The following is a 27,738-nucleotide window of genomic DNA, read 5'->3' as shown; positions in this document are numbered from 1 at the left end:
CCAAGCCAATGGGAAGGCCGGGGGCGGGGCTTGGCACGAGGAAGCAGCGGCTGATTGGCCGTGGCCAAGACTGTGAAAGGATAAAGAGGCGCGAGGCGGAATTGGGGTCTGCTCTAAGCTGCAGCAAGAGAAACTGTGTGAGGGGAAGAGGCCTGCTTCGCTCCCGGGTCTCTAGTTCTTGCACGCTCTTGAAGAGTCTGCATTAGAGGAACTCTGCCATCACCAGCTCCCTTCTTGCAGAAGGGAGGGGGAAACATACATTTATTCATGCCAGTCTGTTGCACGAAGGCTTTTTGGCTTCCTACCTTGCAACAAAATAATTGCACAAACTCCTTAGCGCCGATTCCGCCCACAGAGAGTCCTGGAGCCCCAGAGTCTTTTTTGATTTGCATTGTAGGGAAGGGACTAAGTGATAGAGACTATGTCGCTTTCCTGAGCTCCCGAGAGCGCTCGTGAACTGGAACCAACCGCTTCAGGGGAAGAGAGAGAGAGAGAGAGAGAGAGGAGAGAGGAGGAAAAAAAAAAAAAAAAAAAGACTTGCCTGGGAGGCGGCGAGAAACTTGCATTGGAAGCTCCAGCAGCCAGCGTTCAAGAAACTCCAGACTCAGAGCCGAGAGACGGCGCAAACTGCGGCGCGGTGAGAGCGAGCGGCAGAGGGAGGAGGGAGGAGGGAGCGCCAGCCTCTCCAGCCTGGGAACTATAACTCCTCTGCCAGAGGCGGCCGGCGCGCTCCTTCCCCGCATCTCCTGGAGACTTTTCTCCCTGCGCCCGGCGCCGGCCCGGCCAGGAGTGGCGGGGCCCGCACGGCCGCCGCGCGCGTCCTCCCGCTCGGCGTGCGCTGCGCCCGGGGAGCCGGGAGGGCCCGGCGATCGCGCCGCGGCCGCCGCGAGGGTGTGAGCGCGCGTGGGCGCCCGCCGAGCCGGGGCCATGGTGCAGCAAACCAACAACGCCGAGAACACGGAAGCGCTGCTGGCCGGCGAGAGCTCGGACTCGGGCGCCGGCCTGGAGCTGGGCATCGCGTCCTCCCCCACGCCCGGCTCCACCGCCTCCACGGGCGGCAAGGCCGACGACCCGAGCTGGTGCAAGACGCCGAGCGGCCACATCAAGCGGCCCATGAACGCCTTCATGGTGTGGTCGCAGATCGAGCGGCGCAAGATCATGGAGCAGTCGCCCGACATGCACAACGCCGAGATCTCCAAGCGGCTGGGCAAGCGCTGGAAGCTGCTCAAAGACAGCGACAAGATCCCCTTCATCCGGGAGGCGGAGCGGCTGCGCCTCAAGCACATGGCTGACTACCCCGACTACAAGTACCGGCCGAGGAAGAAGGTCAAGTCCGGCAACGCCAGCGCCGGCTCGGCGGCCGCCGCCGCCGCCGCCTCCAAGCCCGGGGAGAAGGGCGACAAGGTCGGTGGCGGGGGCGGCCACGGGGGCGGCGGCGGCGGGAGCGGCGGCGCGGGGGGAGGAGGCGGCGGCGCGAGCGGCGGCGGCGGGAGCGGGAGCGGCGGCGGCGGCGGCGGGAGCGGCGGCGGCGGCGCCAACTCCAAGCCCGCGCAGAAGAAGAGCTGCGGCTCCAAGGCGGCGGGCGGCGCGGGCGGCGGGGGCGGCGGGGGCGGCAAGCCGCACGCCAAGCTCGTCCTGGCGGGCGGCGGCGGGAAGGCGGCGGCCGCGGGCGCCGCGGCGTCCTCGTCGTTCGCGGCCGAGCAGGCGGGGGCCGCGGCCCTGCTGCCCCTGGGCGCCGCCGCCGCCGCCGACCACCACTCGCTGTACAAGGCGCGGACTCCCAGCGCGGCGGCGGCGGCGGCGGCGGCGGCGGCGGCGGCCGCGACCTCCGCCTCCGCCTCCGCCTCCGCCGCCCCGGCCGGCCTCGCGGCGCCCGGCAAGCACCTGGCCGACAAGAAGGTGAAGCGCGTGTACCTGTTCGGCGGCCTGGGCGCCGCGTCCTCGTCGCCCGTGGGCGGCGTGGGCGTGGGCGCGGGCGCCGACCCCAGCGACCCCCTGGGCCTGTACGAGGAGGGGGGCGCGGGCTGCTCGCCCGACGCGCCGAGCCTGAGCGGCCGCAGCAGCGCCGCCTCGTCGCCCGCCGCCGGCCGCTCGCCCGCCGACCACCGCAGCTACGCCAGCCTGCGCGCCGCCTCGCCCGCCCCGTCCAGCGCGCCCTCGCACGCGTCCTCGTCCCACTCGTCCCACTCGTCGTCCCACTCGTCCTCGTCCTCGACCTCGGGCTCCTCGTCCTCCGACGACGAGTTCGAAGACGACCTGCTCGACCTGAACCCCAGCTCAAACTTTGAGAGCATGTCCCTGGGCAGTTTCAGCTCGTCGTCGGCGCTGGACCGGGACCTGGACTTTAACTTCGAGCCCGGCTCCGGCTCGCACTTCGAGTTCCCGGACTACTGCACGCCCGAGGTGAGCGAGATGATCTCGGGAGACTGGCTCGAGTCCAGCATCTCCAACCTGGTCTTCACCTACTGACGGGCGCGCGCGCGGGCCGGGAGCAGCGGGCCGGGAGCAGCGGGCCGGGGGGCGGGGGGGCAGGCGAGGAGGAAGGAGGAAAAAAATGAAAAGAGAGCGCGAGAGAAGTGGACGGAGGAAGAGTCGGAAGAGAAAAGGGAAAGAAAAAAAAAAATAAAAAGGAAAAAAAAAAAAAAAAAGGGAGCAGGGCCGGCGCGGCCGCCCGAGAGCGAGAGCGGAGCGCGGCGGCGTTTTGGGGACCCGCGCTCCCATCCCCCACCGGCCCGGCCGCCGGGACGCGGCGGAGGCGGCGACGGGGGCCCGGGGGGAGGGGGGCGACCTTTTATTGTTGTTCGTGATGTTGTTGTTGATGGCAAAAAAGCTACTCGGAGTTTCCTCCCCTTTGCCCGGAGAGACACCACCCCCCCACCCCACCCCCGACTCCCCACTTCCAGCGAGCTTCCGGACTTGTCTGCTGCGCCCCCAGCAAGAAGCCGACTCGGTCGTCCTTTTTTTTTTCCTAGAGACTGAAGGAATCTCGTCCCTTTCTCATCGCCCCCAGTCCCCCACCCCCCACCCCCCACTTTGCTGTTTTTGTCTTTATTTTATCTCATTTCATGGTCAAGAGAGGAGGGGAAAAAAAAGAAAAGAAAAAAGAGCCCAGCGCGCCCCCGGGGGTCTGGTTCTCCGCGCCCTCCCCCGTGAAGAAGACCCGAGGCTCCGGGCGTGGAGTTGGACCCGCGGCGGCCGCGGCGGATACGGGGCGGGGGGGTCCGCGCGGGCCGGAGCGCCGGGCCCGAGACTCCACGCTGGCGGATTCCCGTTTTGGTTTTTTTTTGTTGTTGTTTTTTGGTTTTTTTTTTTTTTTTTTTGCTCCTGTTTCCCTTTATTCCCCCCCCCTCTTTCTTTCCTCCTTCCTTTTTTGATTTTTCCTTGCCCCCGCCCGCAGCCGGAGGAGGAGGAGGAGGAGGAGGAGGAGATGATGGAGATGCGGGGCGCCCCGAGAGCCCCCGGCGGGGAGCCCGGCGAGGGGCGCGCGCGGGGCGGGGCGGGGCGCAGGGGGCAGGGCGGGGGGCGGCGGAGGAACTGGGACGGATTTGCACGTTCTGGGGCAGGTGGCGCGTCCCGCCGGCCCCCGCCCCGCGCGTCCCCGACCTCCGAGCGGTGGGACGCGGCCCGCGGGTGCGCAGAAGCGCGGACTGGGCTGTGGCCGCGGCGCCCGGGGGCGGGCCGGGCCGGGCCGGGCCGGGCCGGGCCGGGCCGGGGCGGGGAGAGAGGTTTCGGGCGGTGGGGGGGGAAAAAAGAGGTTTTTTTTCTTCTCTTAAAATCGGAATCGTGATGGTGTTGGATTATTTCACTGGTGGGGTTAATATAGCATGTTATCCTGTCTATCTTTTAAAGATTTCTGTATAAGACTGTTGAGCAGTTTTTAAAATAGTGTAGGATAATATAAAAAAGCAGATAGATGGCGCTATGTTTGATTCCTACAACGAAATTATCACCAGCTTTTTTTCATTCTTAACTCTTTAAAGGATTCAAACGCAACTCAAATCTGTGCTGGACTTTAAGAAAAAAAAAAAACCACAATTCAGGACCAAATTTTTTCTCAGTGTGTATGTGTTTATTCCTTATAGGTGTAAATGAGAAGACGTGTTTTTTTCCCTCACCGATGCTTCATCCTCGTATTTTTTTTTCCTTGTAAATGTAATCAGATGCCATTTTATATGTGGACGTATTTATACTGGCCAAACATTTGTTTTTTTTCCTTATTTTGTCCCTTTTTTATTTTAACCTTTCGTTGGCGCTCTTTTCTTTTTTACTTCCTTTATTTCTTCCTTCCTTTTTTTTTCTTTTTTTTTTCTTTCTTGCTTTCTTTTTCTTTCTTTTTTTTTATTTTTTTTTTTTTTTATTTTTGGTAGTTTGTTGTTACCCACGCCATTTTACGTCTCCTTCACTGAAGGGCTAGAGTTTTAACTTTTAATTTTTTATATTTAAATGTAGACTTTTGACACTTTTAAAAAACAAAAAAAAGACAAGAGAGATGAAAACGTTTGATTATTTTCTCAGTGTATTTTTGTAAAAAATATATAAAGGGGGTGTTAATCGGTGTAAATCGCTGTTTGGATTTCCTGATTTTATAATAGGGCGGCTGGTTAATATCTCACACAGTTTAAAGAATCAGCCCCTAATTTATCTCCATGTTTACACTTCAATCTGCAGGCTTCTTAAAGTGACAGTATCCCTTAAACCTGCCACCAGTGTCCACCTTCAACCCCAGTCTTACAAAAAAAAAGGGGAGGAGAATTAGCCAAACACTGTACGCTTTTAAGAAAAGACAAAATCTTTGAGTAAAATACTGTTCTGTCCAGAGGCTTTAAAACTGGTGCATTTACAGCAAAAAGGGATCCTGTAGCTTTAACTTGTAAACCACATCTTTTTTGCACTTTTTTTATAAGCAAAAACGTGCCGTTTAAACCACTGGATCTATCTAAATGCCGATTTGAGTTCGCGACACTATGTACTGCGTTTTTCATTCTTGTATTTGACTATTTAATCCTTTCTACTTGTCGCTAAATATAATTGTTTTAGTCTTATGGCATGATGATAGCATATGTGTTCAGGTTTATAGCTGTTGTGTTTAAAGATTGAAAAAAGTGGAAAACATCTTTGTACATTTAAGTCTGTATTATAATAAGCAAAAAGATTGTGTGTATGTATGTTTAATATAACATGACAGGCACTAGGACGTCTGCCTTTTTAAGGCAGTTCCGTTAAGGGTTTTTGTTTTTAAACTTTTTTTTGCCATCCATCCTGTGCAATATGCCGTGTAGAATATTTGTCTTAAAATTCAAGGCCACAAAAACAATGTTTTGGGGGAAAGAAAAAAAAAGAAAAAAAAATCATGCCAGCTAATCATGTCAAGTTCACTGCCTGTCAGATTGTTGATATATACCTTCTGTAAATAACTTTTTTTGAGAAGGAAATAAAATCAGCTGGAACTGAACCCTAAATCTCGACTTTTGTCATTATTATGCTCAAAGCCTAAGGGTGGGAGGGCCCTCCCGGGTAGAAGCCACCCCGTCCTGTCCGCCTTAGCTCTGAAACGAGTAACTCCTCCGGGGGCAGCCTGTTAAATGCTATTTTACTGAGGAATATGAAGTTCCTCTGGGCCAGATTTGGCCTGCCCTGACCCCGAAATGACGGCGTCAGCTGAATATGTGTCAACTCTACATGCTTTCTAGGAATTTTCTGAGTTTGCCACATTTAAATAAATGCCCTTTGTCTTAAAATTTTAAGAACAGTGGGGGAAGGGCGGTGCGGATCAGATCCTTTACAGATGAAAACTGATGTGTATTTTTAACCTTCTGTTCCTAAAGCTCCTTCGCTTCCCCAGAGTCACCACCCGGCAGTGGCTAGAATCAGTCGCTTCACACACGGATGAAGATCAAATAAACCTGTTACATTATCTATTAATATATTGTGAGAGGAGGAAGCCATCGCTACTTTCAAAATGGGAAAGTTGCATAAATTTTTCCCTCCAAAGCAAAGAGGTTCACATGGTGCTCAAAATCTCCCATTCTGTGCTATGCCCATTTTGTGGGTTATTAAAACGTAAGAGAAATGCAACAATAAAGATGTCCTGGAGAAGTTGGCTCCCTGAGGGCTGAGAGGAAATCCAGCCCTCCTCCCCCCTTGGATCTGTGAATAGCACGCATTCAGCTAGTGGAGATTTATACTTTTTATATGCATCTGGCACAGCAGTATTATTGAGACCTGTTTGCAAGGAGTAAAAAAAAAAAAAAAAAAAACCATTAGTCCTTGGTTTGGAACCTGCAACTTGCTAAATAGCAGTATTTCCTGTCTGCTTTGGGAGTTAACTATTGCCATTAACAAAACCCATCCAGGCTTCCAAACATTTGTTAATTAAAAATGTGTGCTTTGTGTGCCTTCGAGTTCTTTAGCACCGGAGAGAAGGGGTTAATGAGCAGAAAGTGTTTGAAAATAACCCTCTTTAACCTTCAGGTTTGAAGGGAGTATCCTTCATCCCAGGAGATTCTTGGAGACTAGTACAAAACAAGCATTTTTATTTTACTTTTTTTTTTTTTTTTTTGTCCAGTGAAGAGCAGTAATGCCTACCTCCAAAGTAGTCTAACTGTTGTGTTACAATATAACTTCACCTTTAAAAAATGATTATAGCTACTAGTTTACAATTTTTTCTTGTATTTTGCTAATATGGTTTTAATTGCATTTGTGTTCTGCAATTTTAAGACCTCATTTTTTTAGGAAGAACTTACGGTACCATGGCATCTTGAGTCTCTTCAAAAGCTTTTGCAGAAGGAGGGAGGACTCCTTTTTTATAAAGTGCTTGAATTTAATTTTTGTTCACTGTAGTTACGATAATGTGCTAGTTTTAGTTTTTTCAGATCCGAAATATCAAAACCTTGACCTTAAAATGAAGCATATGTGATGCACTTTTTTTACATTCTATTTTGTAGGGTTCTCCTTCCAGAGCTATGTATTTCCCCTTCATGTTCCATGTAAGGGCAGATGCTTTGAGTATTTTCTTTACGAATTTTGATAATGTTCCTTTAAAAATAAAGGCTCAAATGTGTATGTCTTCCTAGCAGCTTATAGAGTAAATGTAAGAAACATTTTTGTACTTTCCTCTGAAGCAGTTCTCATTCATGAGGGATACTACCGCGTTGGGTGGTACAAGGCATAATAAGCCTGAGAAACCAAACAGTTTAGTATGGCCTTTCAGGAAATTTGGATGAACAGAATACGTTTCAGATTTTAAGACTATCAAACCATTTTTCTTTAAATCCACTGCTTCTGGCCCTTTGGCTCCAACAGAAATGTGAATCAGTAATAGACTTGCTGATGCAAGTTTTGTCACTTCCTAGCTGAGTACCTGTAAGTGCCAAGAAAAAAACACAGAGCATGTAAGCTGATCCGGTAGGCTGAATGCCTAAAATGGCTTCTTGGATTTGTGATCCAACTTCTCTGGGGACTGGGGATGAGGGTGCTGGAGACATTAAAGGGATTCTGAAGAAAGTGAAAGCAAAGGGTTGGAGAGTGGACAGCAACAGAAGTTACTAAGTATTTCCTGTATTTATAGGGTGCTCGTGAATTAGAAACTGTGGTTTGGGGAATGCTAAGGGTCAGAATGCTTAGTCATAAATTTAGAACAATTTAAGGATCCCAAGGAAGCATTGGAAAGATCCCTATGTCCAGGAGAACTAAATTCTGCTAGAAATAACAAATCCATCTTACCTATTTGGATTTCTCAGAGTGGAAGGTTGGTATATGCTTTATTCTCCTTGTGATTTTGTTTTATGCCCTTTCTCTTATCATTTGAGCCCCACAAACTGCTTTTTTAAGCCATATTTGCTAACATCTATCCTTACCCCTCCTGTCCATCCTGGGAAATTATCTCCATATTCATTTCTAGGTGTTTACTCTCACTGTCTTTGAGAAACTAAAAAGAGGGTGGAAGGAGGAAGCATCTGTAGGCATCTGTCTCGTGTTTTCAGACTCTCCTAAAAATCTACCAGATAACCCTTCTATCCAGGATAGTATGTAAAATTCACATGCTGCTGCTTAAGGCTCTGCACAGAATGGTTTTAGCCTGCCTTTCCAGTTCTCCAGAACTCCCAAGAGAGCCAAACTGGTCTCTCCATTAGACTGGGATATTTGGAGGACTGAAACCAGGCCTTAAATACTTCTGGTATCCCCAAATGTGCCTGGTTGGTTGCATAGAATAAATGTTTTACTTATTGACTTTACATTTACATTGTTTCAATGGGGGTCTTAAGAGCTTCCAAGATGCTTTTGCATATTAGCCTGCTTGCTATAGCAGCTGTGGTAAGGGTCCCTGGATTTAGGGAACACCAGGCTCAGAATTCTAGCTTAGAGACTCTAATCAAATTTCTCAGCCTCTTTACACCTCAGTATTCTAAACTGTTAAACAGGAAGAAGACTTTATAACATATAAAGCCATTGTGAATGTGGAGCAAAATTACATATGCAGAATTCCTGCTGTAATGCCCAGCCTACTGTGTGGGCTCATTAAATGCTAGTTCCTTACCTTCTGGGTGGTTACATATTAAAAAAAAAAAAAAATGTAGCACATGTACAAGCCTACTACAGTGCTGGCAACATACAAGACCCTAAGTTCGGGATCCCTGGGTGGCTCAGTGGTTTGGCGCCTCCCTTCAGCCCAGGGCCTGATCCTGGAGACCCAGGATCGAGTCCACGTCGGGCTCCCTGCATGGAGCCTGCTTCTCCCTTTGCCTGTGTCTCTGCCTCTCTCTCTCTCTCTCTCTCTCTCTCTGTCTCTCTCTTCCCCCCCCCCCCGTGTGTGTGTCTCATGAATAAAAAAATAAAATGTTAAAAAAAAAAAGACCCTAAGTTCTTAAAAATAAATCCCCCAGGGATCCCTGGGTGGCACAGCAGTTTGGCGCTTGCCTTTGGCCCAGGGCGCGATCCTGGAGACCCAGGATCGAGTCCCACGTCGGGCTCCTGGTGCATGGAGCCTGCTTCACCCTCTGCCTGTGTCTCTGCCTCTCTCTCTCTCTCTCTCACTGTGTGCCTATCATAAATAAATAAAAATTTAAAAAATAAATAAATAAATCCCCCAGAATCAGTGTCTTCCAGTCTGATACATGAACCCCTTCATCAGATTTACCTGGAAATTCTTGTTAAGGGCAGAGATTATAAAGATGATCAGACTCGAGTGGGTCCCTAACACATACCCCCCATATATTTCCACTAAATATGAGTTTGAGAATCCTTGACCCCCATCCCTGCGAGGATGGTATTTTAGCTGCTTCTCCCAATAAATATGCAGCAAGGGATTATCACTCCCTTTTGTTAGATGGAAAAATTGAGTTCTGAGTAGTTCAGTGACCGCTCTGAGGTCCTGAGGTCAGAAGTGAGAGACAGGGCATGGGAACTCCTTGAGTCAATAGTTCTGGTGTCCATACTAGACGTCGTCTCCACTTCAGTAACAGAGAAAACAGACTTTAGCCAAGGCCTTAGGCCTGTGAGCCAGGATTCGTCAGCCCTGCGATTTGCTATGCACTTCCCAAGGATGTCCCCCCAGCATCCTGGTTGAAAGAGCAAGAGCAAGTGATGATGAGCTAGTTTGAATATCTGCGTATATTCCAGTTCAACAAATGTGCTCAATGAAAGATGAACTCAGGGACTGAGGTTTGGAAGGAGTAACAGACAGAGGAGAGAAAGGTATAAAATACAGTGAGTGAAATTTCTGTGTGGTTGCCTAAAAGGCAGAGAAATTCCAGCTAGTGAGAAAATTGGAAATTATTCAGAGGAAGGCACTCAGCCTGTAGAGAGAGGGCTACAAGCTACCCATTATATCCTAATGAGATTGACCGTTGGCTACAGTTAACTTGAAGGGTTTTATGGTTTCCTGCATGTGTTGTTTTCCTTCTCGATGTTAAAAAGAAGAAGAAGAAGAAAAAAAAAAAAAAAGCCTCACATCACCAAGCGGTATTTCCCTGGGGGCTGTTTGATGGGGGCGCTGCGTGTTGGTTTGTACCTTAGTTAACAATGCACCTCCATACATGGATGTCAGTGGGTACAGGTGATGATAAATTTCACCCATTTTATTTTCTTCCGACACTTTCAATTCAAGTCAATTGGTTTATGGAGGCCTGCCAAACAGGCCTAAGTCAAGTCATAGCAGGAAGATTCACGTAGGGCCTTCCTCTAACCCTGCACATTCTTTGTCGAAGGACAAAGTTGTAGCTCATCTGTGTGCCAAGACACAGAACTGCTTTGCATCACACATTTAAGGCATTCAGATGATATTCCATGTGTGGTGGCTTTTTGTTTTTTTAAGGGTAGAACATAAGAATCAAATGAAACATCATCATCATGTAGCCTGCTTGGTTCCTTAGATATTTTCCCCAATACATAATTCCTTGGACCAGTTTCTAAAGACAACGAATGTGCCGTTTCCTGACACAATCTACAGTTGAAAGACAGGAGGCACATGAAAACACTATTATCCTTGGTCGGTGCTTGGGGTGGCGAATGCCCAGCAGTGTAGCGCGATGACTGGCTCAAGTGTATGGTGCATGTAACTGCTTTTCTGAGAGCTAAGCAGCCAAGTCTTGTTTAACAATCAATTAGCTCCAGCTGCAGATGTGCTTAATTGCCATTTTCCTACCAGTGCTTGTCCTAACTTCCCCAGCTCCAACACCTAAAACCTGTGAAAATACCTCTTCTGGAACTCCTGACCTTCATCGTGGCCTCTGCTTTTTCCCCTCCTAATTCCCACACTCTCTATGATATGGCCCTTTTATCTCTCTTGTTTGCCAATCCCTTGAAACACTGAATAATTTATTTGAAGTTCCTGGGAAGTTGTGGGACTTCAGTCTAAAAACACATTGCACTTTGTTCTTACCCCTGGCAGGAGTAGATCCAGAAGCCTGTCTTTGAAAGAAGGGATGCTAAATACATTTGAGGACTTGCTAACTGTTTTATTTTGGGGGTGAGCACCCCGTGAATCCAAAAATTGGAGGAAAGAAAAAAAAAAAACTGGTGGAGGGAGGAGGTGTTGCTGAAGGTGAAAAGTACCTTGCATTTCCCCAGTTGGGTCCCCGGAAGACAATTCCCAAAATCACCTCTCAAGATGTTAATAGGTGTGCTGTGAACACATACCTTGTAGTCAAGTAGGTTAAAATATATTGGTTAGGAAGTTTCCAATTTTTATAGTTACAACAATGGCAAACATTATAAAATAGCAAACATTTCTTGAGCAGCTCCCAGAAGTGAAATTGCTGGGTCCTAGAGCCATAAAAACATAGGCTCATGATGGTTTTTGCATCCTGGAGCTGGTTAGTGTAAAGTGGGTGTTGGGGATAAAAATTGGTGATAGGTCGAAGTGAACTAAGATGAAAAATTAAACAAACTTAAAAAAAAAATGTAGGGGCACCTGGGTGCCTCAGTGGTTGAGGATCTGTCTTTGGCTCAGGTTGAGATCCCCGGGTCCTGGGATCCAGCCCTGCATCAGGCTCCCTGCAGGGAGCCTGCTTCTCTCTCTACTTGTGTCTCTGCCTCTCTCTCGCTGTTCTCTCATGAATAAATAAATTTAAAAATCTTAAATAGGGATCCCTGGGTGGCGCAGTGGTTTGGCGCCTGCCTTTGGCCCACGGCGCGATCCTGGAGACCCGGGATCGAATCCCACGTCAGGCTCCCGGTGCATGGAGCCTGCTTCTCCCTCTGCCTGTGTCTCTGCCTCTCTCTCTCTCTGTGACTGTCATAAATAAATAAAAAATAAAAATAAAAATAAAAATCTTAAATAATTAAATAAATAAATAAATAAATAAAAATCTTAAAAGAAAAAAGCCACCAAACTTTGAAACAATCCTTTCCTCCACCCCCAGAGAGGGTGAATAGATGACTGTAACGTGTAAACAGGGATATCTATAAATCATTCTGAGATTATTTTTCTGTCACAAGTCTCTGATAATCACATACATGATTTAAAAAACTCAACAATCAGAGAAACAGCCTTGATCCCCACTTCATGGTGCCAGTGGGTAGGGACTATAGTACTCCTGAAATGAGGACGGAGATCACCTCTCTTCGGTGTTTTTCTTCTGCCATTAGAACTCACCAGGCTGATTATCATTACTGTGTTATTGGCTTTGCTCTTGCTAGGCTCTGTATCTGCAAGAAACAGAGGCTGACTCAAGTAACCTCAAGTCATGGGGCTTTATTTCAAAGAAACACATGACTCTAAGGGAACTAGAAATTTCATGAGAGTTCTGGAAGAAATATAATTTAAAGTCCATGGCTCAGGGACGCCTGGGTGGTTCAGTGGTTGAGGGTCTGCCTTGGCTCAGGGCTTGATCCTGGAGACCCGGAATCGAGTCCTGCATCGGGCTCCCTGCATGGAGCCTGTTTCTCCTCCCTCTGCCTGAGTCTCTGCCTCTCTCTGTGTCTATCATGAATAAATAAATAAAATCTTAAAAAAAATAAGTCAATGGCTCTTGTGAGCACTGTTAATTGGTTGCCTAATTTAGCATCAAGAAGGTGCAGATATTAATACTAATCAGGTATGCTCTAGTTTTCCTGTGTCTTGACTTTCTCCTAATACCAAATTCTTCATTCTTTTTTTCCAAATAATATCCTCAAATTCCCTTTTAAAACAGAACTTTGAGGGACGCCTGGTGGCTTAGTGGTTGAGCATCTCCCTTAGGCTCAGATAATGGTCCCAGGATAGAGTCTCACATCAAGCTCCCTGCAGGGAGCCTGCTTCTCCCTCTGCCTATGTCTGTGACTCTTTGTGTGTATCTCATGATTAAATAAATAAAATCTTTAAGACATAAATAAATAAAATAGAACTTTGCATGCTTCATTATCTCACCCCTCTATTTTTGCCTTTGCTCCTGGGCTCTGAAAGCCTTCATACTTTGTCTCACATCCTTTCTTTGTCCTCTCTGTACTCCAGGAGAGTAAGCCCAAGGTCCATGGAGCATCTAGCCTTCCTCTTCTACCATCCACACTATTCTCGCTCAAAACAAGTTTGGTTTCTATGTATTCCATATATTAGGTCTTTTTTCTGTAGCCCTAATTTTGGCATGGAGGCTTCAGGATACAAACAGCAAGATAAATACAGCAGGATTAAGCATACCACATTCTTAAAAAAAAAATAAGATTTATTTATTCATTTGAGAGAAAGAGAGAGAGACCATGGGGCGGGGGGGAGCAGAGGGAGAAGTAGACTCTTTCACTGAACACGGAGCCCCACATGAGGCTTGATCCCAGGACCGCAAGATCATGACCCGAGCCAAAGTCAGGTGCTTAACTGACTGAGCTACCCAGGTGCCCCAGTATACCACATTCTTAAAGAGAGTGCCCAACGTTGTGGGCCAAAGCTCCTACTGTAATCATCCAGAGAAGAATTAAGAAAATGTAATCAATACTCTCCTTCTCAGCCCAAGTCCAACTAAGCAGGAGACTAGCAAAAAGGAAGGAAAGGAATCCAAGAGTCTTGAGACATCCCTGTGGGGAGCACAGCAGATCCTCACCTCATTCCAAAACCAAGTGATGGGAAGGTTCTGAGGGATTCTCCAAGGGATTAGGGTACCTGTAAGAAGTGGGATTGGCATTCTGTTTGGTCATGTGCTTAGGCAGCTGAGTTGAAATCAGCACAAAGAGACAAAGCGCTCTGGCAGCAGCCAGTTACATAAAGAAATATTTATATTGTTCCCTTGCTCCATCCCCCAACATACTGGAGGAACTAAGTTTTGAAGTGGCATAAGAAGAAAGCATTTTTCCATTTCAAGCTACTCAAATTGACTGCAGAGAAGAGGAGAGGACATTTAAGTCAAGCCTGAGGATGAATTTTAAAACTATGGACTTTTAATTTTTTTAACATTTTATTTTTAAGTAATCTCTATGCCCAACATGGGGCTCAAACTCATGACCCCAAGATCAAGAGTCACATGCTCTACTGACTTAGCCAGCCAGGCACCCTGAAAATTGTATGGACTTTTTTTTTTTTTAAGATTTATGTATTTATTTTAGAGAGTAAGCACAAGCAGGGGGAGGGGCAGAGGGAGAAAGAATCCTCATGTAGATCCCATGCAGAGCATGGAACCCAATGTGGGGCTCAATCCCAGGATTCTTAGATCATGACCTAAACCAAAATCAAGAGTTAGCTGCTTAAACGACTGGGTCACTCAGGTGTCCTTGTATAGACTTTTTAATATTTGGAAGTGACCAGAAAGTTATGGACTCATACCACAATGTCATTAGGCACCCTATTTTGTTTTCTTCTTGCACTATGACACCACAATCTTATCACATTATGCTGGTGGAACATCCATGTGGCAAATTGGTAAAAGATATTTGGGGATGGGCATAACACTCCTTTGTATATAAGTAAGAAAGGGAGTTCATCCCATCTAGTCCTCATAAAGCCCAAACTCACTACTCCCTTTCTTTCTCCTTTAAACAGATGTACTCAAAGAAAATCACACATAAACATGCAACCAGAACAGTTCCTCTTTCATCTATTTTGCATAAAAATTTTGCTTAAAAAAATGAAAAAGAAAACATGCTTTGGGATATGATACAAAGTCAGTGATCAAAGAAATTTTTTTTAAGTAGGCTCCATGCCCGGCATGGAGCCCAGTGCAGGGCTTGAACTCATGACCCTGAGATCAAAACCTGAGCTGAGATCAAGAGTCAGACCTGCAACTGGCTGAGCCACCCAGGTATGCCATGATCATAGAATTTTTAACTTTTTAGATTACAAAGAAACTTTAGAGGCTGTTTGACCCATTTCACTAGACTAATCCTACCAAATCCCCCAACTCTCACATAATCCTGGAAAGCAGTGGTCTACACTCCCAAATTAACTATTATTATCCAAATTGTTATTAAAATCCCTGACCCCACAAAATAAAATAAAGCCCAGTGTCTTTCCATTAGAACTACTCTCAGGTTGGTATTAGAAGAACATCAATATGATTGAAACTTTTTAATTAAGTGATTCTCTGCCTCTTAAACTAGACATATTTGCAGTTTAATTTTTTTAAGATTTATGTATTACAGAGACAGGGGGAGGGGCAGAGGACAAGGGAGAAAGAGAATCCTCAAGCAGACTCCCAGCCCCAAGATCACAACCTGAGGCAAAATGTGGAGTCAGATGCCCAGCCCACTGAGCCACCCAGACACCCCTAGACATATTTACATTTTATATTTTTTTTAATTTTATTTCTTTATTTATGATAGAGAGAGAGAGGCAGAAACATAGGCAGAGGAAGAAGCAGGCTCCCTGCAGGGAGCCCAATGAGGGACTCAATCACAGACCCTGGGACTATGACTGAGCTGAAGGCAGATGCTCAGCCACTGAGCCACTCAGGCATCCCCATATTTATATTTTAAAAACAGGATGTTAGTTAAGTTCAATAAAGCTGTCCACTTGTAAAAGGGTGGGTAATTTGACAAAGTGAAGTGAAAACATTCAGGAAACTCAAGGGGACATCTTTAGCTGTAGGTTATTAATTGGCTGTCATTTTGGAAGGCTCACTGGCGGCGGCAGGGCCCTTGGGGATCTCCCAATAATTTTCCCTTCCACTTCCAAACCCACATGTTCTCTAAAAGAGTGGGAGGGTGTTAAGGTCAATGTTCCAATGTCACAGATACCTACTATGGCCGAATACCTTTACCTACTATATTTAAATACATATTACTAACAAGATTGGCTCAAAGAACTTCTTAATAACCCATAAGCATTTTATGGATGAAACCTAGCCCTAAATATTTAGGGAAAATCCAAGATATTCCCATTTTCTCCAGGCCCACTTGTAAGGAGGCAGACATTTGCAGACTCGGACTGCCAAATTGTTTTCCTTTTTGGCTACTGTGAACAGAGGCCATAAAAACAACTGTGGAATATTTAGATAAACCTGACCTGATCATTGAAACTATCCATTTCTAGGTGTCCCTACCCTAAGTGGCAGGTGCCCACTGTTTTCCTAGCCTGTTCCTACTCCTCATACAGACGGAAAGGCCCTCCTCAGAAAGCATTTCCCACCCCTTGATTCCTCCTTGGTTCACTCCCCTGGGAAGCAGCTCGTTTCTCTCTCCTATCTCTATGACATCTCTGATGCCAGTTGGTCCATCTGGAAGTAATATTACCCAAGCGTTTATACCCGGAGCCCAGCTCTCCACAAGTGACTGCATGTTTCCTGAAACCAACCATTGGCAGCTGTTACTAGGCATTTTCTGCTTTTTAGATACCTATAATTACACCAATTATGCCAATCATTGATGTTTATAAAGGATTTAAAATTTTATACACCCAGAAGATTCTATCAGAAAGCAGCATCTGAGGCAGAGTGACACCCCACAGAGGGGCCTACTTGGCCATTGCAATTGCTGCTGAGAGTCCCTTAAATTGAGCGTCAGCAGAGTGAGTGAGGCTCTTATGAGCCTATATGTCTTAGGCAAGTTAATCCTGTCACTGAAATAAAATTCTGTTTGGTTAAGACTGCAGAACTCAATCTAACTTTTATTTTTGAAAGAAGAAACAATGTCCCCATTAATGAATTAGGGTTTTGACCTAAAACTTTCTGAATGGCAGCATGAGGATGAGATGGTGGACACACATGTCCCAGTCTCCACTCCTAGGTACAGTAAGACGTCGGACTGGTCAACATGATGACCCAGAAAGCGAGGAGTGATCCTGGCAGGCCAGGGGGACCATATGAGAGCCAGGAGCAAAAGGAAAACTTGGTTAATACTGACCCTGGGGATGCCTGGGTGGCTCAGGGGTTAAGTGTCTGCCTTTGACCCCTGGAGGCCCGGGAAAAAGTCCCACATCGGGCTCCCAGCATGGAGCCTGCTTCTCCCTCTGCCCATGTCTCTGCTTCTCTCTCTCTGCATCTCTCATGAATAAATAAATAAGATCTTTAAAAAAAAAAAAGAACTGACCCTGTCTTTATTTTAAAAATTTGGTACTTTGCGGCACCTGGCTGGCTCAGTCAGGAGAGTGCACATCTCTTGATCGTGGGGTCATGAATTCAAGTCCTGAGCTGGCTGTGGAGATTACTTAAAATAAAACAAAATAAAAGAAAAGAAAAATTGGGGATCCCTGGGTGGCTCGGCAGTTTAGCACCTGCCTTCGGCCCAGGGCATGATCCTGGAGTCCCGGGATCAAGTCCCACGTCAGGCTCCCTGCGTGGAGCCTTCTTCTCCCTCTGCCTGTGTCTCTGTTTCTCTCTCTCTGTATCTCTCATGAATAAATAAATAAATAAATAAATAAATAAATCTTAAAATAAAATAAAAATGTGTTACTCTGTTCGTTGTGGATTTTTTGGCTTTAATTTGTCTTGTTATAATATTGCATTAAGGTACTATTTATCTTGATTATTCACTGCTTGGCTCCACCTTCAGTTTTGTGCATGGGTAAGTCCCTCACTTGTCTCCTCTTAACAACCCCTGCCCTGGGTTCCCGAGTGCAGGCTTGGTGTGGGATGTGCTGGCTGGGTGGAATGGCCTTAATTACGAGTCTCTTCCATATGCCTGTGTTTTATGTATTTGCCACTTGCCTAGCAGCCCGCTGGATGGAATTTCACTATCTCTCGTAGAGTTCTTAAAACATTGGAACAATTGTCCTTAATTGTTAGTGTGTATAAGAATTGTCTGGGGTGGGATCCCTGGGTGGCGCAGCGGTTTGGCGCCTGCCTTTGGCCCAGGGCGCGATCCTGGAGACCCGGGATCGAGTCCCGCGTCGGGCTCCCGGTGCATGGAGCCTGCTTCTCCATCTGCCTGTGTCTCTGCCTCTCTCTCCTTCTCTCTCTGTGACTGTCATAAATAAAAAAAAAAAAAAAAAAAAAAAGAATTGTCTGGGGTGCTTTTTAAAAAGGCAGATTTCCAGTCCTCGTGCCCAGAAATTGGGATTTACCGTGCTGAAGTGGGATTTGGATCTCTGCCTACCTGGGGCTTTTAGATAAAAAGTTTCTGATGCAGGTGGTTTACAGACCACACTTGTTTAGAGGGCTCAATTTCAGAGGAGAGTTCTATTTTGTGTGTGATACTCTATTCCATCAGGGGCAAAAGGGATCACTGCCACATATGGAACAGCCACCAAAAAAGTAGCAATAACTATGTTACTCTCCAAGCCAGCCCTATAAGGAAAGGAGGCCTAGTGCCAGAAACTTCTGCTGCAGTATGCCACAGCAATCCCCAGCAGGTAGGATTTGCTGATAATTTGGCAGACGTTAAATAAAACAACACATGTGTACACATTTGATATCTAAAAGCAGCTCACAAATGTAAGGAGTTATTGTTACTACATTTATTCAGGCCTTTTAGAGGCACTTAAGAGGTTCCACAGAACATTACATTCCTTTGTAAATCTCCATTCAGCCAAATTTTCTTAATTTAATAGGATTATCCCCTTATGGAATGCCTTCACAGTGTTTCTCAAATTGAGGTCTGAGGACCACCTATTTATCAGGCGGTGCACAGCTGGTACAGTGACTTTTCCTGAAAACGTTATCTGGAGCTCCCCCGAAATGCTTCTTCACAGCCTCGAGGCACCTGTGGTAAGTCCTGGCTTTATCTAGATCAAGATGGGAGGAACTCGGGAGCAGAGGCTGATGCTGCCGGTTCCTGTGGGCAGACTCTGGGTTTGCACCCAGTGTCTGTGGGACGTCGTTCTCACGGAGCTGGGGGGCAGAATGTGAATTCGGGAAGTAGGACACCAGGAACAGAGCACCTAACCACTCTGGGACAGCCAGTGCCTCGGCAGGCTGTGCTTCTGGAAGCCCAAGGCTGTTGGTCTGCAGGGTCGCCTTCCCCCTTAGCTTGTTGGGATAATAAGCTTCTTCCCTGGGCGGTCTATCAGGTGAACCTACATCTCTGCTCTCTATTGGACACTTGGTATTTATGAAAGGCCTTTGCAGACGGAGGATCTCCACCACTTAGCATGAAGCCTCCATGTGTTTGGTGAGTCCAGAACCTTCCTGAAGTCACCCCATCTTCTTGGAGGTTGGCCACACTGCTGCTGTGTCTCTGAGCTGCCTGCCCTCTGAGATGAGGACTTGCTCTCACGTGGCTGCTGAGCCTTAACATCCTTACCTGATGCTCGGGGGACCCACCATTTATCCCATAGTGACTTTGGCTGGTGTAGAATGATTATGATTTTACTTCTTCAGCGGTACCTAAGCATTGACCTGTCCAACTCAATGCCAGGCTCACTGGCCCACGCTGGCAGGGAGGGAGGCATGCTCCATGTTTCGGATTCCCTGTGATCTTTCTGGAACAAGATTGCCCCAGGACAGCTGGTTAGGTGAGTCCCACGGTGAGGGAAAAGGAAAGAAGTCCTTCCTGTGAAAGGCAGGGAGAAGTTTCAGCTCTAGCCCCTGCAGACTCTGCCATAGAGAGGGGGGCTTCTAGTTCTCAGGATTTCTGCTTTACTTCTTCAGCAGATGGAGGTCTTTTTCATCTCCTGACTTTTTTCTTTTCTGGGGAAGTGGGGAGCAGGGAGTGCCGGGGCCAGGAAGAGAAGCAGGGGGGAGGGGTGGAGAGAGAGCCAAGCCTGGGAATTATCAGAAAGGGGGGGGGGATGATTTTTTGAATTTTATGTTTGAGACATAAGAGGATGAAGTTAAAAGGCAAACCTAGTTTCCCTGTCCACATTCTCTAGACACACACACACACACACAGAATCACACACAGTCACACACACTCCCGCACTCACTTATGCAATCCCTTATGGCGTACTGTTTCTACTGCTGTTCTCCTGTTGCATTGCCAGAAAAGGAAGGTGATATTTTGAAAGACATTTGATCCATCTAATGGAAGAGGAAGAAAACAGGGAGATGAGATCAGGGGGATTTCTGGGAAAGAAAGTGTGAAACACAAGGGACAAAGGAGTGAGTCATGAGGCCAGAAGCAATTGTGAGAGACCATCTGGCTCAGTGCTTCCCAATTTTTGAAAAGATATTTGTAAATCTTAGGGCCCCTGGCTGGCTCAGTTAGGAGAGCTTGCCAACTCTTGATCTCAGGGTTGTAAGTTCGAGCCCCATGTCGGGTGTAGAGGTTACTTAAGAATAAAATCTTTAATTAAAAAGAGAGATTTGTAAATATTTGAATTGGATGTAAGTAAACAAATAGAATTGCTTGATAGTTACCTGTTTGGCTGCATTAGGGAGGTCAGGCCAGGGAGTGGGGGGAGGGGCCATGTGTCTCACAAAATGACCTAAGAGAGAGGCTGCAGAGGAAGGGAGGGGGTGTGAGAGCGATTTCCCTGCCGGATAATGGGTGAGAGGCCTTTGATGAGTGCCCATTCCTGTTTCCTTCCTGTTTGGAACAGCTGCTGTGGCTTATCCTGTGGCCCTGAGAGAGATCCCAAGAGCACCATGGAGGTGCTGACCTGGACCCATGACGTGGTGAACTATGAAACCAATTCCAGAACAGCACCACTGACCTTGCTGCATGGGGAAGACAAATCCACATTGACCAGGTCATTCTTAGTCTGTTGCTTATAAACAAAAATCTTACCTGATACAGATAGGGAAGCCCATTTTCATGCAGACACGTATTGCTTGGTCTGCTCTGTGGCAAATGGAATTACTATTAATCTATTCCAACCACCGTTACCACCACTAATGGCATCCACCTTTACTGAGCCCTTTATAAACTTGTGCGTTATAGTTTCATTTAAAATTGGCCCTTCCAGATACTTATTATTAGCCTCATTTTGTAGATAAGAAAATCAAGTCCAGAAACATTCAGTCATTTGCCCCAGGTGTAATAAGAAGTAGAACTGACCTATGCAATGTGAATTCTTTTCCACTGAGTCTAGATAGACATTTTTTTTTTCTAGATAGACATTTAAAGTACAGCACGTAGGGCCTCTGGCTGGCTCAGTCAGTGGTGCTTGTGACTCTTTATCTCAAGATTGTGAGTTTGAGCCCCTTGCTGGGCGTAGAGATTACTTAGAAATTTAACTTAATTTAAGTAAAAAAAAAAAAAAAAAAAAGGCAACTGGGTGGCTCAGTGAGTTGCGCATCAAACTCTTGATTTGGCTCAGGTCTTGATTTCAGGGTCTTAAGTCCAAGCCTCGTGTTGGGCTCCAGGCTGGGCATCGAGCTTACTTTATAAATAATAAATAAGCAAACACATAAACAAAAATAAAGTACAGCATAGGTTTTAAGGCAATTTTTGAAAACTGGTAAGCTACGTGTCTTGTTCATACATAATAGCATTCATTTGACCATCGTATTTACATGGATTGATACATCTATTTTCACATTATTTTGAATAGCAATTTATTAGAATTAATTTGCAAGATTTCCCAATACCTGGAGTAATAAAGATTGCCAAGAGTGGGGGTGGCTCAGTGGTTGAGCATCTGCCTTTGGCTCAGGTCATGATCCTAGGGTCCTGGGATTGAGTCTACCTCTGCCTATGTTCCGTTTCTCATGAATAAATAAGTAAAATCTTAAAATCTTTTTTTAAAAATTTTTATTTATTTATGATAGTCACAGAGAGAGAAAGAGAGAGAGGCAGAGACATAGGCAGAGGGAGAAGCAGGCTCCATGCACCGGGAGCCCGATATGGGATTCGATCCCGGGTCTCCAGGATTGTGCCCTGGGCCAAAGGCAGGCGCCAAACTACTGTGCCACCCAGGGATCCCCTAAATAAGTAAAATCTTAAAAAAAAAAAAAAAAAAAGATTGCGCGTGATGTCACAAAAGTGATGTCACAAAAGAAAAGGCACTTCTGAAGGATTATCAAATTTTAGGTTTGGAACAGACATGGAGAATGTCACGTGAAATGTGCTGAAGTCTGAATTTACCTTAAATATGATTTTTACATTGACCAGATTGTAGCTTTTTTGTTGCTGTTGTTAAGAAACCAGCATGTAGTGATTTTATAAATTTAATCTGGCTCCAAGTGTTTGCTGATTTATTTTCTCTGATCACAGTGAAAATTCTTGAATGTTTCTAGAACTTAATGTAAAGCACTTCGGTCTGTGGTTGATCTTGCTCCTTTTCTTCCCTCTTGGAAAAAGAAGAATGTTGGTCCTTTTGTGCCAACTGCCATGATTGCCGGAGATGCCCAAGGATGGTCCTTCTGTCCTCTGGATGCCGGGATGCTAGGAGGTAGTCCCTCCGAGATGACCTTGGGGAGACCCGGAGACTTGGCTGCTCTCAGCCAACATGCACTTGTCTTTCCAGAGTAGGCTCCTGATGGTTAAAATGGAAACAAAATGGAAATGAAATTGTTCTGTGTTTTCTCTAGACCAGGGAGAGGGTCTGTACCTTTCCTCCTGTGCTTCATTTCTGAGCCACAGCCCTTTCAGCTTTGAGGGATATGCTTCAGAGGCCTTTGGGCATAAAACTTTGTGAATCTCTTTCAGGTCCCTGGTTGTGTCCCGGCTTTCATCTCTTGCTCCTGCCCTTTCACGTCTGAGCACACCCAGAACGCTTTGCAGGCGGCTTGCTTGTGGCTGACTTCACCTTTTCTTCCCTCAAGAAAGTTCTAATAATACAATCACAAGTGATTCCAATTTTGAGAGTCCTCTGTTCTCTTGTGCTATTTCTCAGGTTTGAATCTCTGGCCATCCAATTTTACCTATCTTCAGACATCCTGAAATCTGCTTTCCTCATCTCTAAAAGAGTATTGTTGGACTCTATTTAGCTTTTCTTTCTCTGTGGGATAATAATGATTCTGTGGGTCTCTTTCCCACGGTTTCTTGTTATTTCCACTGTACTAAAGAATTCTTTTCTTGACAAGAGGAAGTCCAGAAAGAGCATCCAAATCCTACTTTAGAAATTCTAATTTATTCAAATTCCAGTGTAGCAGAGAAATTCAATTATTTCAAAATTAATTAAAATCTCTAAACAAAAGAAAAAAAACTTAAAAAAAATTCCTTCTTTTTTTTTAATTTTTATTTATTTATGATAGTCACACGGGGGGGGGGGGGCAGAGACACAGGCAGAGGGAGAAGCAGGCTCCATGCACCGGGAGCCTGACGTGGGATACGATCCCGGGTCTCCAGGATCGCCCTGGGCCAAAGGCAGGCGCCAAACCGCTGCGCCACCCAGGGATCCCTTTTTAAAAAAAAAAAAAAAAAAAAAGATTTTATGAGAAGGAGAGGGAACATGAACAGGGGGAAGGGCAGAGGGAGAGGGAGAAGCAGACTCCCCACTGAGCAGGGAGCCTGAGGTGGGGCTGGATCCTAGGACCCCAAGATCTTGACCTGCGCCCAAATGATTGAGGCACCCAGGCATCCCAGGACTTAGCTTTAATAGAATTCCGGTAGTAGATGTGGGATCGTGTTCTAGGTTTTTGCTAATCATATTCCACATACAGAAACTGTGTTACTGGTTTGAGTTAACAATAACTTTTGTGCACACAAGCCCAGCTTGAACCTGATGCTGCAGCAAACCCATTTTACAGATGAGCCTGTTGGTACATGAAAGTGAATAGACCATGAAAGCTGTAATTAAGGAAAGGGTATGTACAAGCACTTAGCTTATTTAATTGCCAACTAAATGAAAGTGCTTGAAAAAAGTTTAAACTGTGTCATTGGCACAAAGCCTTTAGCAAATAAGAGTTGTGGATGTTCTTTGTTTCATTCAGGAAATTCCATGAGCTGAGAGCTTTCTCCTGGCTTCCATTCCCACATCTCCAGGGACCCACCTCTCACCTTGCCGGTCAATGTCATCTTTGTTGTTCACTCCATTGTGTGCTATTTGACCTTGATCTGACTGGCCCTCCAGGAAGTATTCTGTGTAGTCCTTGAAGTGTCTCCTCCCTTGACTTCTGTGATATCAGATTCTCCTAGGTGTCCATTGGGCCATGTTAGCTTCTCATGGGCTCTTCTGCTGACCATACCTTAAACACTGGTGATCTGTGCCTCTCTCTTCTCACTGCCCCCCACAACCTCTGCTGTGAAGTAAGAGCATCCAACCCATATGGCCTTTTTCACTTCCATGGCTTTAAAAATGATATGCGAACTGTTGGCTTCCAGAATCTGGGTTTAAGTGCCCTGGACTCTCTCCTGCAATCCAGACCTACTAAGCAGGTCTGTGTGGGTGTCTCACATTGATTTCAGACTCCTGTGTCTAAATATGAACTCCTAGGCTTCCTCTCAAGACTGTTCTTTCTCGAGTGGCAGGGTCTGGGGAAGGGGCAGCAGGCACTACGTCCGGCCAGGAAGGTAGCAAGAAGGCGCACCCGAAGCAGCCCAAGAAGCAGGCCAAGGAGATGGACAAGGAAGATAAATCATTCCAACAGAAACAGAAAGAGGAGCAGAAGACACTCGACGAGCTAAAAGCGAAGGCAGAGGGAAGGGCCCCCTGGTCGCAGGTGGAATTAAGACATTTGGCAAGAAGTAAGCTGTTCCTTGTGCTGGAGGTGATGGTGATCCTTAATTCCATTCCTGTTCAAACATCTGGATTCCCTGTCATTGCGTCTATTGCCACTTACAGCTATAATGAAGTGTTGTCTTAGGTTCTGTTGTACATTTAAGAATAAACTTTTGGGGACGCCTGGGTGGCTCAGTGGTTAAGTGTCTGCCTTCAGCCCAGGATGTGATCCTGGGGCCCCGAGATCGAGTCCCACTTTGGGCTCCCTACATGGAGCCTGCTTCTCCCTCGCCTGTGTCTCTGCCTCGTTCTCGTTCTCTCTCTCTCTCTCTCGAATAAATAAATACTCTTAAAAAAAAAGAATAAACTTTTGTAGGGTGCCTGGGTGGCTCATTCAGTTGAGCATCTGTCTTCGGCTAAGGGTCCTGGGTTGGAGCCGCTGTCAAGCTCCTCACTCAGCAGAGAGCCTGCTTCTCCCTCTGTCCCCACCTTATCTCTCATGCTCTCTCTCTCTTGCTCTCTCTCTCAAATAAATAAATAATATTCTAAAAACAAGTAAACTTTTGTAAAAAAAAATCATTAAAAAACCCAAAAAACAATACCCCCCTGCTCTTTCTCTACCGCTCATTTTGATGAATGACACTACTGTCAACCCACTGGTACAGCTCCCTTTTTTTTAAGTTTATTTTTTTAAGTAATCCCTACACCTGATATGGAGCTCAAACTCACAACCCCAAGATCAAAATTCACATGCTGTACTGACCACGCCAGCCAGGTGTAACTCCTGGAAGAAGGATTCTAGATTCCTTCTTCAGCTTTCCTTTACCCAGTGATGTACCCTGTTTTCCCCAGCCTCCCTTCTTGAAAACTCTGGAATTTCCCTACCCTCTCCTAATGCACCTATGGCCACTACTGTCATCAGGCACCTATTGCTTTCCAGTCCTGGACGTTGTGGGAGCCTTTGGACTGTGGTCCTGTCCTGTGTGGTCTCTCTTCAATCTCTACATCACACTGTCTCTAGCACCATCTATTTAACCTATAAACCCAATCATTTCACTCCTTTGCTTGAAATCCCTTCATGCCTCCCTGAATCAGGAAGATTCAAATGCTGTAGCAGGTTTACAGGACTCTTGGAAACTGGGCCCACTTAGCTCCCTGATCCAATTTTATTACCACCCCTCCTTCCTCATTTAGCCTCAACCTCTACATTCTAAGTTCTAGCAATGTTAACGTATCTTCAGTTACCAGAATATACCAGACTTTCTCACCTTGGTGCTTCTGGTATTTGGTCTCCTGGCTTCCTGATACCCCCCTTTCTGTAATCCTTCATGGGGCTAACACTCTTTCCTTGGGAGAAACCCCACCCCAGTCTGGTTTAGGCCACCTCTGATGTGAGCCCTATCACTCTGTCACTGTCAGAGCCCTTATTTTCATGGTCATCTTTCCTACTCACCAGAAAATCTCTGAGGGAGCCACTCTGTCTTATTGATTCTAAGTGCCGCACCCTGAAGAAGCCATTGGTTAATGTGTACCCAGTGAATGAAGCATAAATGAGGCAACTAGTTATAACAGAAAATAAGTTTAGTTATTTTTTTCAAGAAAAGGGAGAAAAAAATTAAAGAGATTTACAAATGGCTTTTTGAGGTCATATTCTGGTAGGGAATATGTATATTTTGATTGCAGTAGAAACAGTATTTTCCTTTTTTTGTTTGAAGACCTGTCCTTGAGATGATATAACTTACATGTCAGTGGGAAACAGACAGCAAGCCAAGGCTCCTCTGGTTGGTTGCTCTCAGATGAGTTACTTATACTTTGGAAATTCATTTTCCTCATCTGCAGAATGAGGGTTGTGTTTGCCTAGAAATGTGTAGTGAAACTTTAAGTCAGACACTTTTTTTTTTTAAGATTTTATTTATTCATGAAAGACAGAGAGGCAGAAACACAGGCAGAGGGAGAAGCAGGCTCCCTGTGGAGAGCTTGATGTAGAACTTGATCCCAGGACCCCAGAATCGTGACATGAGCCGAAGGCAGATGCTCAACCACTGAGCCACCCAGGTGGAGCATAGGATTCTGGTGGTGAGTTCCAGTCCCATGTTGGGTGTGGCACCTACTTCAAAAAAACAATAAAATAAAAGTATCTGGATATAGTAAGTGTTGAGAACATATCGATTAGCTTTCCATTCTCTGAATAGCTTAAAGGTTAACAGATAATGCCATTTTCAAATGAGGGAAACACACATTTGGCCTTCAGATAATATGGATTATAGAAACTAAATACCTAAAAATTTGGTCTATTTGTTCAATTCTTCAATTATGGTAACTTTGTAAATTGTGGAATAGACTCATCGGATAGTCATTAATTTATATAAATTATTATTATTTTTAAAATATTTTATTTATTTATTCATGAGAGACACAGAGAGAGAGGCAGAGATACAGGCAGAGGGAGAAGCAGGCTTCTTGCAGGGAGCCCGATGCAGGACTCCATCCCAGGATCCCCGGATCATGACCTGAGTCAAAGGCAGACACTCAACCACTGAGCCACCTAGGTGCCCCTATTTTTGGTATAATAATAGAGAAGTATCTCTAATTTTCCTGATTATCAATTATCAATAATTGATATCATTATCAATTCTATGATATCGACTAGCACATTAACAAAAGTAGCCTAATTTCACTCCTTTCCTGAAAGCATTTTTAAGTCTATTAAATCATGTATAAGTATGCAGAGTTAAAATAAGTACAAATACTCATCCATATATCGAAAATTACTATGTGGAAAGATGTACATTTTATTTTTTTAATTGTTTTTTTAAAGATTTTATTCATTTATTCACAAGAGCCACAGAGAGTGAGACAGAGGCAGAGACACAGGCAGAGGGAGAAGCGGGCTCCATGCAGGAAGCCCAACCGCGGGACTTGATCCCGGGTCCACCAGGATCACACCCTGGGCCGAAGGCAGGCTCTAAACCAGTGAGCCACCCAGGGATACCCAGATGTACATTTTATAATTTATTTCTCTATTATTGCAAGTTGTCATAAAGCCACTGCTCATAATTCTGGGAGGTAAATCACATGAATGTGGGAAGCTGAATTAAAAGGAGGACTATAATTCAGATAGTTACTTAGATAAGTTTTCAGATAAATTAGCTAAGTCTAGGAAGTAAATTGGGCAATTTAGCACTTTTTAAATGGCCTACAGACATTTGAAATGGCCTTTTATTTATTTATTTTAAGATTTTATTTTTAAATTATTTCTATACTCAATATGGGGCTCAAACTCACAACCCCAAGATCAAGAGTCACATGCTGTACTAACAGAACCAACCAGGTGCCCCTGAAGTGGTTTTGTCAAGTTTCCCCCTTTTTTAAAAAAGATTTCTATTTATTTGTTTATTCATGAGAGACACACAGAGAGA

The 27,738-nt window shown here is 45.7% G+C and overlaps 1 protein-coding gene and 1 pseudogene across 1 annotated transcript; both read left to right on the top strand.

Moving 5' to 3' along the window:
* The first annotated feature begins 801 nt into the window (after positions 1–801).
* SOX4 (SRY-box transcription factor 4) lies at positions 802–2,648 on the top strand. Its single transcript, XM_055323176.1, has one exon. The coding sequence runs from the start codon at positions 928–930 to the stop codon at positions 2,467–2,469; it is 1,542 nt and encodes a 513-aa protein (XP_055179151.1). The 5' UTR covers positions 802–927; the 3' UTR covers positions 2,470–2,648.
* Positions 2,649–23,441: 20,793 nt separating this feature from the next.
* Positions 23,442–24,349, top strand: LOC129507872 (translation machinery-associated protein 7-like; annotated as a pseudogene).
* Positions 24,350–27,738: the final 3,389 nt, after the last annotated feature.

The sequence above is a fragment of the Nyctereutes procyonoides genome, unplaced genomic scaffold, assembly GCF_905146905.1.
Source record: "Nyctereutes procyonoides isolate TBG_1078 unplaced genomic scaffold, NYPRO_anot_genome, whole genome shotgun sequence".
NCBI lineage: Eukaryota > Metazoa > Chordata > Mammalia > Carnivora > Canidae > Nyctereutes > Nyctereutes procyonoides.
This window is presented reverse-complemented; position numbering and strand designations above follow the sequence as displayed.

What these genes read in the sequence shown, in the direction of transcription:
- SOX4 (XM_055323176.1), top strand. Translation starts at nt 928, where the DNA reads ATGGTGCAGCAAACCAACAACGCCGAGAACACGGAAGCGCTGCTGGCC.